The following is a 16,007-nucleotide window of genomic DNA, read 5'->3' as shown; positions in this document are numbered from 1 at the left end:
AGAGTTGAAGGTCGCGAGTTTCTGAGCGAAGCTGCTCCTTTCATCCCACTCCAGCCTCGCAATATAAGCATTCTCCTTGATAAAACTGCTTCCGACATTGCTGTGTTCCCCCTTTATCTCCGTAGATGCTGGCGCGTTCCGTTGACTCAAGCCACAAGTGCCACTGTAACGATGTGTAGGCGTGCCCAGTTGTTCCGCCATCTAAGCATGCGAACGGCTTGAGACCGTCAAATGGCTTGGAACTCCGAAACAGCTTGGCCCCGTCAAACAGCTTGGGACCGTCTCCCGGTCTGGTATTTTGTTTGTGACGCTCGATTTCGGCCGATAGGTGGCTGGGCTCTGGACAACACAATCTGTTTGGATCTCTTCGCGTGGTTTCGGTTCAATGACTTGATTCCAGGTGGCCGACCAAGCGGAAGGATGAAGAGAGAAAACATCGCCTGGTCTGTCTGAGTCTTAAAAACCGGATCTAACTACCCTGTTTGGACATCAAGCTCGTCGTTGTTATTTCGCTCTGCAGTCACAGACCAAACACGACAGCAACCATCACCACCACGTCACCATGCCCAGTCCAGGAAGTGCTCATCAAGCCTCAATAATTATCTCTATAACCTTCATGCTTCAGACAAGACCGTCCATCCATCCATCCTATTCCTCCAAATACAGACGGCCAAAATGAACAAAAAATGAATAAATATGCAGGTGGGTGGGTATCATCTCCCATCTCCCCATCATCTCGTCATCCCATTTGGCCCATATCCGCCAATGCCCTAAGTTCCCAGTCCAGTGCCGACCAAGTAAGTACTTGCCAATGCAATGGCGACCAAGGTATCTCGATATCCAGCAAGTCCAGCTGGCGAAGCATGCAGTCCCAACTTCAAGGCAGGATTCCCAAGACATCCCAGCCCTGCCTCCCTGGTTTTAAATCCCCGATCAAACCCCCAGTCCAGTCCACAATGCAGTCCTGTACCTTAGTGCAAGACAGGAGGGCTCAGCCCAGTTCCGTCTCGTCCAAGCTCGTCCATCCCGTGTATTCATCCATCCCTCCATATAGGTATCCATGCATCATCCACGAATGAACTCATCCTCCGTTTCGTTGTCGCCCAGCCAGTTGACGCCGTTCAAGGACACACGTGAGCTCATCTCCGTTTCGTTGTTGCCCAGCCCGTTGATGCCGTTCAGAAAGGACACACGTGAGATCATCTCCGTTTTGTTGTCGCTCAGCCCGTTGATGCCGTTCAAGAAGGGCACTTGAGAGCTCATCTCATCGTCTTGCCGCCCCAATCGTGACAAGCTGATGCATCATCCCATGCCCAAAATTGGGTATTCCGAACGTGTTCTCAATTGCGCAGCCTTTCTTCTCTGAATTCGGCGAAGTATTTCTTCAGATAATTGTTCACACTCCCGGGGGGTTAGCGGGAGGGAGCGGAGGCCGAAGTCGCAATCTATGCTCCGCGACGGCGGCGCAAGTTGTAAGGGCTCCTGTTCGGCACCGGAGCAGAGGCCAGAGCCCGGGTCCTCGACCTCTTCTTGGGCTGGAGAACGTTCGGCTGGGCGGACGGCGAGTTCGGGGCGGCAGCGGCGGGAGCTTCGTTGGCGGTCGCTGGCTCGGTGGGGGCTTGTTGCTCGTCATTGTCACCGGCCGGGGGAAGAGGCGCTGCCTGTCCTGCCTGTGCGGATTGTCCTGGATTAGGGATGCTATATTCATCCCGAAGGGCGCCTTGGGCCAAGTTGTCGGCTGGTGCTGGCGGCGACTTCCGCTTCAAGACAATCTTGCCGGGGGGCTTCGGCGGGGCGCGAGTCGTAGACTCTCCATTCGCTGGTGCGATATCAGCGCCGGTGCTGACAGGAGGCATGGTCATTGTTGTGCTGCTGGCCTCTCGGTGTGCCGCAGGTGCGAGGGGTATAAGACCGGGCTGCGACGCTGGCTTCGAAGCCAGGGGACGGCCAGGAGCCAAAGAGAGGGTGGGACCAGCCACCTTTACCTTCTTCTCCCGCGCTCTATCGTCGTCGTCGTCATCTTCCCGAGCGCGCTTCCTGGTTCGTGTCCTGGTTGCAACACCAGCGCGCGGGCCATCTCCGCCATCCGCGTTCTAAACGGACGGCTCATCTGAGCTGGCACCAGCGCCGGGCACCGCGCTTCCACCAGCGTCGCCCTTGGACGAAGAGGAGGTCGGCCGGGGAGCCGCCTTCTTGATGTTGTTGTGGGTCCAACCCCTAATCTGAGTGGGACCACTCCGCGGCGGAGCTTCGACTGGCGTGTAATCCTTAATCGCTTCGCGGTAGTCGAACTGGACTGTCCGCAACTCCTGTCCATTGCCGGAATACGAGAGCCGATGGGGAGGAGTCGGCGCTGGTTCGAGCTTGCGGTATTTCGACGAAGCTGGGGGCAGGGCGGCGGACGTCGCGGAGGAGCTGCCGGGAAGGGGGCGAGCGCTCGGGATCGCTGCTGGTGCGAGAGGCTGCGGCGCTCCTTGGAGGTGGAGGGGGGGCTGGGTCCCCATTGGCGGCACCGGTGCAGGGACAGCGTGCGGGTGGTAAGGAGGGGGGGAGACCGGGTATGGGCTCATTCGCCGAGGAGGGGCCGATCCCATGGGCGCGGCTGCGAGGGGCGGCGCTTGGAGCGGGTTGCCGAGCAGCTGCTGCGGCATGACCGGCTGCATAGGGCGGGCCGACGACTCCTGGAGCGAGTAGCTGTTATGGTAAGGCCGGCTCGCCGCTGGTGGGAAGTATGCACCGCTGTTCGAGGTCACCATGGTGCCGTGGAGCAGAGCCGTGCTGCCCTGCGGCTCGGTGAGCGACGGAGGCTCGTTGAGCAGGCTCCGCATGGGGCGCAGCGCCGGAAGGGCCTTGGCGGTCCCCGGGTTGGAAAATGGAGTTCGGCCCGAGGCCGGCTGCGGCGCTTGGGCGAGGATGGGGCCGGGGGCTGCGGTGGGCGCGGGCGCGGGCGCGGGCGCGGGCGCGGGCGGCGGAGGCGGCGGAGGCGGCGGGAGGGGCGGGCCAGGGGGAGGTGCCGGCATGGCGGGCTGGAAGGCGGGCGGCTCGGTGTTCAGCGCCGTCCGCAGAAAATCGTTGGTCCGCGGAGGCTCGGGCCGCGCGACGATGGGAGGCTCCGGCTGCAGGGCGGCGTCTGCGAGACAGGAGAGGCTGCTCGTGTCGACGGCAGCCGGAGCGGGCGGAGAAGGGTGGCGGGTGGGGGGACTGTCGGTGAAGACGTCCCGGATGGCGTCGTAGGGGCGGGACGCCTGGGCGCGCTTTGGCGCGGCCATGCGGGCGGCCTCCTCCTCGGCATCGACGACAGCGGCGGCGCTGAGGACGGCGTCGGCGAATTGGGCCAGACCGGCGGCGTCTCCAGCGGCGGGCGGCTCGGCCGCCGCAGGAGACGGCGCGGCCGGCGGGGAGGGCTCAGGCTCGCTGAGCTGGGCGGGGTCGATGCCCCGGGCGGCCAACACCTCTGCCCGCTTCCTCTGCACGAGCTCCCGGTCTGGCGCGACCTCCTCCTCCGGGATGCCCTCCTGCTCGCAGAAGGTGCGCACCAGGTGCGCGACCTTCATCCGGGTCTCGACGGCGTCCGTCTCGGCGTCGATCCGGGCGGACTCGATGGTCCGCGACGAGTGGAAGGTGTCCCCGTTGGGGGCGACGAAGACGACGGGCTTCCAACCGCTCACGACGGGCTTCGGCGGCTCCCACTCGTTGACCGAGTTGGGGAGGGCGAGGCCGTACGCCGGGTGAAGATTGTGTTTCTTCACCAGCTCCTCGTCCAGCTCGCCCTCGGCCAGGGTCGAGTCCCAGATGCCGGCCCGGCGGTCCACAAACATGAAGTTTGAGCCGGGCCGGCCCAGGTACTTGCCGCGGCGCTGCTTGGTGGCGCCCTTCTGGGCGCAGTTGGTCGAGTCCCGGAAGCCGATGTCGAGGTCGTCCCACTCGAAGAGGTTGGGCAGCATGACCCTGTTGTTGGGCAGGTCCATGCGCGTCGCCCTCCTCGAGATGAGACGAACGCCGTATTCGTCTGGCGCCGTCGCGCCACGGGGAATTGGGAGGTCGGGACCGTCCGCGGGGGTTTCGGACCCCGTGGCGGCGTGCTGGCGGGCCCGGTCGGCGGCGGCTTCCTCGGCGGGTTCGGCGGCGGGGGTCGGCGTCGGGGCAATGGAGCCCGAGTCTGGCGTCGTCGCCGCGCTCTCCTCGATGGCCTCGACGGCACCGAGGAGGCCGGCCGTGTGGCGGGGCATCGGGGCCACCGCGTCGTCGTCCTTGGCGACGGCGGCCGCCTTGGGCGCCGGCTGGCCGTCCGGCTGGCCGTCCGCCTTCCGCTTCAGCGCCTCCAGCGGAAGGGTCTGCGGCTTGACCATCAGCTGGGAGATGGTCTCGCCGGAGTGGGGGACCTCGATGCCGTCCCGGGTCTGGTAGAAGACGCCCTGCCACTTGGCGTCCTCTTCGGTGATCTCCCGGAAGAGATACCGATCGTCGGGAAGTGCGGGCAGCTTTTCGGGCGAGGGCGGACAAGTCAGTAAGGACAGCGAGTCAAAACCGAGACGACAGGACTCACATCAACAGGCAGCCTGTTGTTGAAGAGGTACTCGAGAATGTCGAGTTGTTGTAGGAGCTGGCCGTATCTGTCCTCGCACAGCTCGGCGAGTTTGGTCTGTTTCGGGAGCGAAAACATCGGTTAGTCAACAGGGCCGAGGTGGCAACACAGGGTAGAGGGGCTGGTGACACTTACGGTGTAGGCCTCGTGAGCTTTTTGGCATTCGGCCTTGTAGACGTGCTCTATCATAGCCAGGCGGTGCTTGAGGCGGACATCTTCCAGCTTGATGGTGTCGTCGCGGCGCTTGCGGAGAAAAGTCTTGGTGGTGGCATATTCGGGCACCATTTCGAAGGCAGCGGGGTCCTCGAGCAGCTCGTTGATGGAACGGTCGGCAATCTCCTGGACTGCCGGCTTAACCAGCTTCCCGACGGCTGCGAAGGCCTGCTTGAGTTCTTGGGCACGCTCGTGGGCGGCCTGGATCTTGAGCGAGTCGTAGACTTTCTGGCGGCGGCCACGACCGGCTGAAGCGCGCGGCTGAGCGGTCTTGGTGACTCTGGCATTCTTGACGCGAGCCCAGCGGCCACGTCCTCTGCCTCTGCCGCTGGTGGTGGTGGAGGCGCGGGTAGGCCCGGCAGGGTTGCTGAGTGGAGTGTCCATGGAAGCGGCGTCATCCATCTCCGGAATGTCGGACGTGAGAAGGTTGTGATGGCTCATCGTGTTGATGTAGTGGGAGGTGTTGTTAGAGTGCTGGTGATGACGAGAGCGACCGTTGATGCCGGTGGCTGTTGGGTCGGCGCGGACACAGTCGGTGCGCGAGGTATAAGTGCTTTGTTCGGACTTGACTTGCAAAAGCTTGCCCGAGACGTCGATGGCCCAACCGCTAAGGCCGAGGAGAGAAGATGAAATTGGGGCCCAGATCTGGAATTGAAGAAGTGGAGGGGGAGAGAGACGGTTGGTGGTGGATTGGAATTGTGTTGAAATGGTGCAGGTTGAAAATCGGGTGCGGCAATGCCAGCAGCAGCGGTCCAGACCGAAAACTGCGAAGAGACAGAAGAAAGCCGTTGCGATCAAACCTGCGGATGCGCCGTCTCGAGTGAAATGAGGCGAAGAGAGCCTGTCAAGATGTGGCTACAGACAACAGCGCAAGGGTCGATGGGTCGATGGGGTTGATGAGAAGGGAGGCTGAAAGAGAGTGAGAGAGAAGTGTGACGACCGACGATGACCGGCGATGTATGTATGCAGTGCGGTTGCGGTGCAATGTGCAGTCGACTGCGAAAGGAAGAGATGCCAGATGCGAGATGGAAGATGAGAGTTGGGAAGTCGAAGGTCGAGAGTCGAGAGATGGGAGCGGAAGCACCGATTTAATAGTTGCCAGGCGGCAGGGCAGGCCGGTGCAAGAGGCGAACGAGACAATAGGACGAGAGCGGCGTGAATAGGTCAATAGATCGCCAGGCCCTCAACAATTGTTTCTCGCTCTGCCCGTCAACAGAGGCATCGCCCTATTGTGCAGGTCAGGTCCTGACAATACACATGCGCAGTAAGAGACCTGCATTCGCTGGCCGCTGGTTTTCCCACTGGCGGACCAACGCAGCCCCCGGTTACCTAATACGGTACCTTACCCACCCTGACTCCCCTGCAGCGAGGGCCGGCTCTGGCAACCAGCCAGCCAGCAGCCAGGAGCCAGGGCTCCACTGAGGCTTAACCGAGTCACGGGCCAATCAGAGCGCTTGCTCTCCTTCCCGATCAGGAACAGGCGGCTGAGCTTGCCGGGGCCGGCTTTGCCCGCATTTTCGAATACGACTCACAAGCCACACCACATTGTAATTATTGTGTGGAGGATGGGCTACGAAGGCAGTTATTGTTCTGCTTATTATCATTCCAACCTAGCTACGCATGTAAAACGCTATGCCATCTGCTTAATTCTATCGCCTGCTGTGTAAGATGCTCTCATTGCAGCGCCGCTCGAGGTCGCGAAAAGTGGCAAGCAGGCCCATTGGCCCGTTTTCGCCCGGAGTCGTGTTTGTGGGGAAGAAAGGCAAAGAGGACGAGGCCAAGTTCGTCACAACCAATTTGCAGTAACGCGGTGGCAGCTGCAGTTCAGGCATTTTATTTACTTAGTGTCAACGTCTCGACTGCCTGCTCGACTGGATCTACTGTGTAGAGATGCGGGCTCCGGGCGGACAGTTGCTGTGGACGGTTGTCGGTGTCTGGAAGTCGTTTTCATCCCTCACGTCGCTGTCCGAGTTTACATCCTCTCCCTGGCTCAAACATTGTTATGCCCAGTGACCTGGACAGTGTTTGAATGGAACAGACTTTTCATAAACTGCTGCAGCTCCGGGGAAGCCGGCGCTGCCGGTCTAATGAGTACAGAATACAGTACCGAATGTAATGCAGTACTTCCGTACACCCGGGCACATAGCGATGGTAGACAGCGTTTTAGAAAGATCCGGCTGAAACGGAAACAGACACAGAAACAGAGCGCGCAGCATCACAGAAGAAACCAGATAAGAGTTAAAGAACCAACATAGATGTGTGCGACGAGTGTCACAATCCCGAGCCCACGGCTGCCTCTGACACAGCAGACGCCGTGCCGTCGTGGGTGATGTTGGTGCGCCGCCGCGGCAACGCTCGGTACCTTAACGCCCCGCTTGGCGCTTGCTGTCCAATACAACCCCCGGCCAAGCAGCAGGGTACGTGCTCCAGAACCCACAGCTGGCGGCTGGTCCCGAGCAAGCGGGACTCGGGAGCTAGGAAGTCAAGCTTCACTTTTTTTTTCTTCTTTCCTTTTGCAGCCAATGCCGAACTTCCGGCCGCCCGGAGCTGCCCCTTGCCCATCCCCATCCCGACAACTTCCTGCGACGGATCAGCACCGAGCCCGACGACGTCACCTCCCGCTCGGCGCTCTCACAATCCCCGCATCTCGACTGCAGCAATCCATCGTCAACACTTCTCATGGCTAAACGGCGCGGATTGCTGCAGCACGCCGTCAAGGCCGTTAAGCAGCAGCAGAAAGCAGCCGCCGCCGGCGCCAAGTCCGGGCCGGGATCGGATTCTGGAGCAAAACCAGGGACCAAGGCCGGGTCCGGCCCGCCGGCGACCAAGAAGCAAAAGACGACGACGAAGCCGGGTAACAACAACAACAGTAACAACAAGAAGGCGCACCAGCAGCAAAACCAGAAACCCACCATCCCCTTCTCCCCGACCGACTCCATCCTCCTCGTCGGCGAGGGCGACCTCTCGTTCGCCGCCTCCCTGATCACCCACCACCACTGCACGAACGTGACCGCCACCGTGCTCGAGAAAGACTTCGCCGAGCTCTCCGCCAAATACCCGCACGTCGGCGCCAACGTTGCCGTCATCGAGTCGCCCGCCCACCCGCACTGCCGCCTGCTCTACGGCATCGACGCGACCAAGCTGCCCGCCTTCACCACCAAACAGCAACAAAAACAGCAACCACCACCACCCATATCTCAAGCCCAAGACCACTCGCCTGGCCAGCATCACCAGCACCACCCCACGCCGCCGGCCGCCGCCACCACCGGCGCCATGCAGCGCATCATCTTCAACTTCCCGCACACGGGCGGCAAGTCGACCGACGTGAACCGGCAGGTGCGCCGCAACCAGGAGCTGCTGGTGGCCTTCTTCCGGCGGGCGCAGGCGTCGCTGGCGCCGGGCGGCAGCATCGTCGTCACGCTGTTCGAGGGCGAGCCCTACACGCTGTGGAACGTGCGCGACCTGGCCCGCCACGCCGGCCTGGCCGTGCAGCGCAGCTTCCGCTTCGCCGCCGCCGCCTACCCGGGCTACGCGCACGCCCGCACCCTCGGCGTCGTGCGCAACCGCCGCGGCGAGGTCGCGTCGCGCGCCTGGCGGGGCGAGGACAGGCCCGCGAGGAGTTACGTGTTTGTGAGGAAGGGGGAGGTCGAGGAGGGCGTGGTGGTGGGGGCCGGTGGGAGCGGGAGGAAGAGGAAGAGAGGTAGGCTGGAGGGGAGTAGTAGTAGCGATGAGGAGAGTGAGGAGAGCGGGGAGGATGATGGCGGGGAAATTGGGGCTCCGGGGAGTGAGGACGACGAGGGGGAGGAGGAAGAAGAAGAAGAGGGGATCGGATCAAGCGGTGATGGAGAAGTGGATGAGTCCGAAGTTGAGGGCGAAGATGGCGAGGAAGGGGATAAGCTCACAAACAAACCCCAGGATGGTAGCAAGGCTATGGACAGCGCCGCGGACGAGCATGGCACAGACTTCATCCCAGGAGACGGCGATGCCTCGAGCGATGGGGATTGACGGTGCGGGTGTCACGCCCACTTACGGCATCATCCCACCTCGGCGCCGCCGAACGCTCAGGGCCAGGTCAACACAAGGATGCTGGTTTCTGCATCATTGTTGTGCACGAGTCGCGATACTCGGATCATCTTGTCTTCACAGGTCCTCGGTTTCTCCAGAAGCGGCAGAGACGCCAGCCTGTTGCAAGAGCTGACATCTCCCGCAATCACCTGTACGGGTTTGATCTGGCGAACGAGTCAGCGGCGGCAGGCCGCGAGCACGGAGCACAGAACAAACGGAAGAAGACGTCTGATCCTCAGCGGTCACATGGGCATCACGGAAGCCTTCCGTCGTTGCCTCTCGAACAGCGCACGGCGCGACCTCCTGGTGCAGATATGGGACATACCCTTCCCCTTTGGACGCGGAGTGCCGCAGGGACAATGAAGGGTATGGGGCATACTGGAGCCATCACGGCGCACAGCTTGCCAGGAACCCACCACGGAGGGAGGTTGTGCCCAGATCTGGTGTTGTTGGTTCCCCCTCTAGTATCATCGGGTGTTATGTCCTTTGCCGAGGAGACCAACGGAAGCCTAGCCGTGCTGGCACCGCCTTTTGCTATTGCGGCCGCCTCTAGCGATGGTACTGTCAGCATCAGTTACCGCAATGTCAACGCCCAGCGAGCGGGCAGCATTGCCCATGGCATATTTGTCCATGGGCGACCAGCAACCTGAGCAGACTCCTTGTATCGCCTGTCTGTACTATAACACAACAGGCAGTGCGTTCTAAATATTCACGTGAGCCGATGGAGTCTTCAGGACTCGAGACGGGGCTCCGTGCTTCCTGCGCCGGTGCCGATAGAGTCCGCGTCACTTTCTGATAATGCCCAACGGGGCATCCGGTGCCTAACCGCGCGTCCGTAACCCGTGACCAAAGCCCCGTATTCAGTCAAGGGAAAGGATGTTGTGCGAGGTAACTCGAGGCTCGGCGGGTGCAGGATCTTGCGAGCCGGAGGCCGAGCTCGGTCTATCACGTTACATGATCGTCGAGATATCCCGCCGCAAGCCAAACCGGGCTCGGGCTCCGTTATGTTGGGGACACTCCCCGGCGCCGTTACGACAGGACACTCCCGGGCTACCCGCTCCTTTGGTACATGCTCAGGAGAAGACGATACCGCAACACAGTGCAAATGCACAAGCCCCCTTCAGCTTCCCAAAGCGCCGTAGCCCTCCTGCAGTCATCCGTCCAGTCGGCCTTCCCCCCATGTCCCGACCCGCGGATGAATCCCACAAGCCGCGTCAGGCGGGCGAAAGGTAACCCGCTCCCGGGCCGGCCCTGTAGTGCCAGCTTTTCTTCCCAGAGCGACCTACCGCAGTACATGCCGCGTCCCGACCCGTAGGAAAAGCACCAGGCGCGCATGCTCTGCAGAGACAGGCTGGCCGCTCACGGCCCATCGGACATTGGAGACGGCTCCTTCACAGATTGAGCTAGTCCAGATCCGCATATGCATGCTCGCGCGTGCAGGAGGACCGCCCGCCCCTTGCTACCCAAACGAAACAACCCCCCTCCCCCATCGGACTGCGTCTGTGATTGGCGTGGCGCACATGACCTGGATGGATCCATCATCCGGGTGCCAGGGAAACGGGCGAGATGAGGGAGGGGAAAGAAGGGGGGGTTAAACTAGCTACAGATTACAGCCCTGCTCCCGGTATTCGCGTCTGCTTCCCGGATATCTCCAGCAACCCGACGCCCCCTCTCTTGGCCGGGAGACCATGGGACGCCACCCGATCGCCGCATGCTGGTTTCCCCCTCCTCCCGCGTGGCGGAGTTGAAGAAAATGGAAGCTGGAAAAGCGATCTGCGCCCCTACTAAGCTACTGCCACGATATTCCCGCATCATCTCTGCCGTCCTGTTTGCTTGCTCGCTTGCTGTCTATCTGTCTGCATGCTTCCCTTTCCCTTCCGCCTTTCCGCGGTCCGACAGCTCGATGCAAGCAGGACACTTGGCGTACGTGACTTGGGAGGAACATGTCGTTCGGGCCGAGCAAAGATGTTGTCCGACTCGCTGGCACTTTCGGGGGACACAGACGGAGAGTGGGTGGGTAACTATGGGGTGCGAGCCCAGCCAGATATCGCCCCCCTTCCCCTTCCCCCCTTCCCCCCGGTCCGTCTCAGCCAGACGGCGAACGCCCCCGGAATACGATGTCGTATCGTTGTCTCTTCTTAGGTCAGCGGGGATGGTAGCGCAACGGACAAGCGCGACGGACAGGCAGACGGATAGACCAAAAACCGGAGCGAGTGAGGAATGGGGTAGTAGAGCAGCCCCGAGAAGGCGGCGGCGCGCCGCCCCCTTTTCCTCGCCCACCTCCCCGCCCAAGACAAAGACAAAGAAAGTCAACCCACAGGTCAAGCGGCGCCAGACACGCCCAACCTCAATAGCGCAAACTTTCGGATGCTCTGCAGAGTATGCCCAAGAAGGCAATCTCGCATCACTCACTTGTTTGGCTCGTCTCCTGCTGCGCTACGCTACCGTTAGGAAAAACGGAAAAGCTACAAGTCAACTTCATTTTTCTCCTCCCCTTTTCCCCTGGGAAAGTTGCATCCCGCCCCCCACACTACCCCCATCAAAAGAACCTCACATTAGCCAATACCGTTGCTCAGCCGCGGCTGCACTTCGCACCGTTCTGTCGGATGTTATTAGACCGTGCAGGCAGATGCCGAGTTCTTTGTTGACGCACCAATGGGTTGGGGACCGCTGTCTGCTGAATCAAACAGAAAAGGGAGGAAAACCGTTGCTCCGTTGTTGAGTACATCCCAATGCTGGCCCTTCAGGGGTGTATCTATCTCGATTGTCTAAGCATTGAGCTATTCAAAGCCGAACGGGAAAGCTCCGTGATAAGGGGTTAGATGCGAGATGGAAGATAGATGCCGGGAGAGGTACAAGGTAAGGTCTAAGATGAAAGGATGCAAGAGGCACACAGTAAGGTAGGAGATTACCGCTCAGTTAAAGGCGACTCAAGCAACAGCACCCTGGTAGACAACGACAAACCCGTGGGAAGTTACAGTCCAGCATCATCGAGAAGGAGAATCTAGTAGAAGAGACGAAAGGGAAAGGCTTAAATTCGCTTTTATCTGTAATCTGCTGAAGCTGTCCCATCGACGACAACTTGCTCGTGAAATTAGGAGACGTGCCACCCGGAACCAGCAAAAAGCCATCCCGCAGCCCGGATCGCCCCCCCCCCACCCCCGGGAGAAGCCATTCAACGACAGCATACCGAACCGAGCGAGAAGAGAAGAGTAATTTTTGCGTCAATCTAGTCAAGAGTAGCCTCCCCTGGAACGGTAAGCACTTATCCACCCAGGCACAAGGTCTGCCAGCCAGTAAGCAAAGCAAAGCAAAGGCAAAGCCAAGGCAAAGAAAAAGACACAAGACACGAGCCCTCGCGGGTTGTTAGGAACGATCAGTCTTCCCTTCAGGGCTTTCCATAACACAATCTTGCAGCCCACCTTTCCACCTCCCAATTTCTGTCTCATCTCTCATCGCATCCCATGTGCAAGCATGGAAAGCATGAAAAAAGATAAAACGGAAAGAAAAGAAAAGAACTAGTTAGAGGCCAGTAACTCACGAGCCGTCGTAGAAGCCCATTGTGGAGGACTTAGGAGAAAACCACGGAGGAGGGATAGAAAATCAAAGAGAAAGATGGAAGCAAGTGAAAGGTGATAGATATTGGGGAAAGGAGGAAGCGAGGAAAGACCAAAGAGGTTGGATGGGAGTCGGTAGGTTGGACCACCGAAAAGCGAGCCATTCCCAACCCAACAAAGCAAAAGCAACAGCAACCCGATATCTCATCCAGCGCGTCCTTCAATCCCCCACCCCCTCCGTGTCTGCCCCCGCCAACAAGACAAACCAAACCAAAGCAACCTCATTATCATCCCATCCCACCCCGTCCAGTCCAGCTCAAACCCAACCGCAACAACGACACCACCCCCTCTTTCCAAATCCCTCCCCATTTTGCTGCCCCAGAGGGAGCAGCCCTGACCCCTCCCCGGCACTCACTCACCCTTACCCGGCCCGCCCGGCCCCCGAGGTGCGACCCCGCCGGTGCGTGGCCATCGCTGCCACCACGGCCACCACTACCGCTGCTGAACCGGCTGCGCCTGTAGCTGCTGCATATTCCCACCGCTTTCAAAACAAGCCCTGCTGCTGGGTGTGCTGCTGCTGCTGCTGGTGCTGCTGATGACTGGGTTGTCGTTGAGCGTGTTGCTGCTGCTGGTGTTGCTGCTGCTGGTGTTGCTGCTGCTGGTGGTGGTGGTGGTGATAGGCAGGCTGGTGAGGCAGGGGATGATGCGGCAGGCCATCAAACACGGCCGGGTACGCCTGCTGCTGGTGGTGCTGCTGATGCTGGTGCTGCTGCTGCTGATGGTGATGCTGGCTGGGGCTGCCGGGGTGCGGGTGGTGCGGGAGCGCCATCAGCTGCGGCTGGGCTAGGGGTCGGGGCAGGGCTGGCGCGGGTTGCTGCTGCTGATGATGAGCAGAGGGGTAGGCATAGAGTGGAGCGGCATCGGGCGTCGACGCGGCCGTCGTGCTGGGCGTGTCCTGCGCCGGCGAGGACTGCGTCTCCCAGGGGCTGTTGTGGTACAAGGCGGTCGTGGGCGAGGCGCTGAACTCGGTGGTCGGGGCGGCGAAGAGCGGCGAGCGTCGGTTGGCGCTGTCGTGATGGGGCTGCTGGTGCTGGTGGTGGAGCGGGCTGCCCAGCAGCTGGTGCAGCTGCAGCGCGGCCGCCGTGGTGTGCGGCTGCAGCGGGGGCGGTGTCGGGCCGGCCATGGTGGTAGCTAAGCCGCCGGCGGCGTTAGAGAACGCATACTGCTCCGGGGCGAGATCGGACGGGATCATGGCCGGCGCGCCGTATTGGTGGTTGCGGACGGCGGCGGAGTTGTGCAGAAACGACGTGGCTTGCAATTCGGCGGTCAGGGCGTTGGTGCTCGGCGGCGGCAGCGATGCCAGCATGGCATTTCCAGGCGAGGGGCCCGAGGAAGCGAGCGAGTCTGTGCGGGCGCGCTCTGCCTTGAGCTCGCCGATGTCTCCCTCGTCCTCCTCCTTGTCGTCCTCGTCAAAGTAATAGTTCATGAGCATATCGTCCGCCGGGACGAAGACCTGGGTAGTCCCATCTGTGCGGACCAGTGGTCAGCGCGAACAAGCAAGACATGAGGGAGGAGGGCCGGGCCAGGTAACCGACCTATTTCGTTCCTCAGATACTTCTCTTCCATCTTGGCAAGCTTGAAGAGCTCCTTGAGGATATACTTCTTCTGCTCATTTTTGGGTTTGCTTGGGTCTTCGAAGAAACTCGACAGAGACTCCATCGCGACGGTCTCGAGCTTCGCCACGTTGATGCCCAGCCTCCGCATCTCAGGCGGCTGCTTTTCGGGGTCGACGACCAACTTTATGATGTGTGTCAGGAGATAGATGCGCTCTGTTTCGGCGTCAGAGGAGCCATCGACAATCGGGATCGCTCGCGCGCAAACCAACCTTTCTTCCACTGATGGTCCGGCTCGACATGGCGGACCTTGTCCTTCTCGCCCGTGCCCCAGGGCTTCGGCCACCACGCGGGGGCGGTGGCGTCGCCTCGAGTGTACGGGTTGTTGGCCTGCTTTTTGGGCGCGATCAGCTTGATGATGTACTTGGCGATGATCTTGCAGGCCGTCTGCTGGAGGCACTTGAAGCACTGTTCGTAGTATTGCCGCACGGCTTCCGAGTCGCCAATCTCGATGGCTCTCCTGGAGCTAACGACGATGGGAGCCACATCGTCGTCCACGTTTCCCCGTGCCGCCCCCGGCCTCCGCGTTCGCTTCCTGCGCTTCGGTTGCGGCGCCCACTGGTCGTCGACGTACCGCCCGTCATTTGTATCTTGATAGTCGTCATCCTCGTGTGTCCGCGAAAGGCGCTCCCCTAACCTGCGGATTAGTGACTGTCGAAAGAGGGGGCGATGTTAGTCCCCCCTCCCCCCTCCCCCCGCTCTGCTTACTTGGCGAGGCCAGGTTCTGAAACTGGAGGAATTTTTCTCTCCGGAATATCTGGCGAATGTCTTCCTCCGAAATGGTGTGGGGTCCGGAGAAGCAGAGAAAGTTCCCCTTGCCCTGGTGTATGGCAAGAAAGAAGCTCTCGAAGTGGATGTTGCATTGCTCACGCAGCGCCCTGGCCACAGTCTGCGTCGCCGTCAGTGTCTCCCCGAAGCCCCCGGCGGCCCAGTGGAAAGCCGTCCTCTGATACGGATACAGCGCATACCATATGCGGAGAGCATCTTGACTCCAACAGAGCGCTGTCCGTCTGACCATGGTCCAGTATATGCCGGTCTGTCCCCCAGTGCCGCGAGTAGGATCCGGAGTCGTTGGCGTTGACAGTGACCATGATGTTGATGTGGAATAGTCCAGAGGGACTGAATAAAGTAATGACAGTGGGAAAAGCAGACTGATCCCGTTATGCCCGCAGACGCGTCGATGGAGGACCGGAGCAACTGCACGACGAAGAGCGAGAAGGTTGTCTGCCGATCTTGACGGAAGCAAACACAGAAGAAGGGCTTGTTGGTATATGACTTTCTTCAATGATCAAAACGTGGGTGAACCCCCGGTCGAGATCCGGGGCTTAGGTTAATGAGACACGGTCTGCCGTGGTGGGTCTCTGCCGTGGTGAAGCCGATCAGGGGTGGGAGGGGGGGGGGGGTTGGTGTCTGATGAGTGGCAAGTCGCAAGATTTCACCGGGACCAGCTGTCCCAGGCCAAGCCAGTATCAATGGTTTTCGAGATGTAGGCGGGTTGCTGCTGCCCAAGGCGTATTCCCAAAGAACGTGGACAGAGAGACGTCCGCTGGAAAGGACGCGTGCGGTTTGGAAGCAAAATGAGAGCAGGGGATTGAAAGGGGGCCAGGCAGTGACCAGGCCTGAGGACCTTGCTAGGCGAATTGCGCGTCGACACACAGCGCAACAAAGGAATCCGAGGAGAGGCGGCTGTCGGAGGTCAAGGCCGAAGGCGTTCACAGCCTCTCGCGATGTTGGAAAGCGGGGAAGATGGTCTCAGACAACTATATCAGCTGGCCGATGGTGAGGACTGAGAGGCGGCGCCCTGCGGTCAGTCTTCTTTGTCTGTCTACGCGGCTATGAGACATCATGGGCCCTGACTGACTATTTGGAGAGAATAGTGCGCGCTAGTCTGCTGCTCTCCACCTGCGCCGTCCT

General features: G+C 60.5%; 3 protein-coding genes across 3 annotated transcripts; 1 reads left to right on the top strand and 2 right to left on the bottom strand.

Moving 5' to 3' along the window:
* Positions 1-1,445: 1,445 nt before the first annotated feature.
* On the bottom strand, positions 1,446-5,239 carry THITE_43108 (uncharacterized protein; the record flags this gene model as incomplete). The annotated part of the gene is made up of 5 exons (XM_003655147.1): positions 1,446-1,625; positions 1,848-2,037; positions 2,104-4,442; positions 4,538-4,642; positions 4,721-5,239. The coding sequence occupies 5 exons, from the start codon at positions 5,237-5,239 to the stop codon at positions 1,446-1,448; spliced, it is 3,333 nt and encodes a 1,110-aa protein (XP_003655195.1).
* A 2,238-nt stretch (positions 5,240-7,477) lies between these two features.
* On the top strand, positions 7,478-8,446 carry THITE_59487 (uncharacterized protein; the record flags this gene model as incomplete). Its single annotated transcript, XM_003655146.1, has 1 exon — positions 7,478-8,446. A coding segment is annotated over one exon (969 nt), but the record flags the coding sequence as incomplete, so codon positions are not given.
* A 4,466-nt stretch (positions 8,447-12,912) lies between these two features.
* THITE_130193 (uncharacterized protein) lies at positions 12,913-15,184 on the bottom strand (the record flags this gene model as incomplete). Its single annotated transcript, XM_003655145.1, has 6 exons — positions 12,913-13,078; positions 13,353-13,947; positions 14,016-14,249; positions 14,306-14,725; positions 14,802-15,077; positions 15,109-15,184. 6 exons carry the CDS (start codon positions 15,182-15,184, stop codon positions 12,913-12,915), a joined length of 1,767 nt encoding a protein of 588 aa, XP_003655193.1.
* Positions 15,185-16,007: the final 823 nt, after the last annotated feature.

Source organism: Thermothielavioides terrestris, chromosome 4 (genome assembly GCF_000226115.1).
Source record: "Thermothielavioides terrestris NRRL 8126 chromosome 4, complete sequence".
Taxonomy (NCBI): domain Eukaryota; kingdom Fungi; phylum Ascomycota; class Sordariomycetes; order Sordariales; family Chaetomiaceae; genus Thermothielavioides; species Thermothielavioides terrestris.
This window is presented reverse-complemented; position numbering and strand designations above follow the sequence as displayed.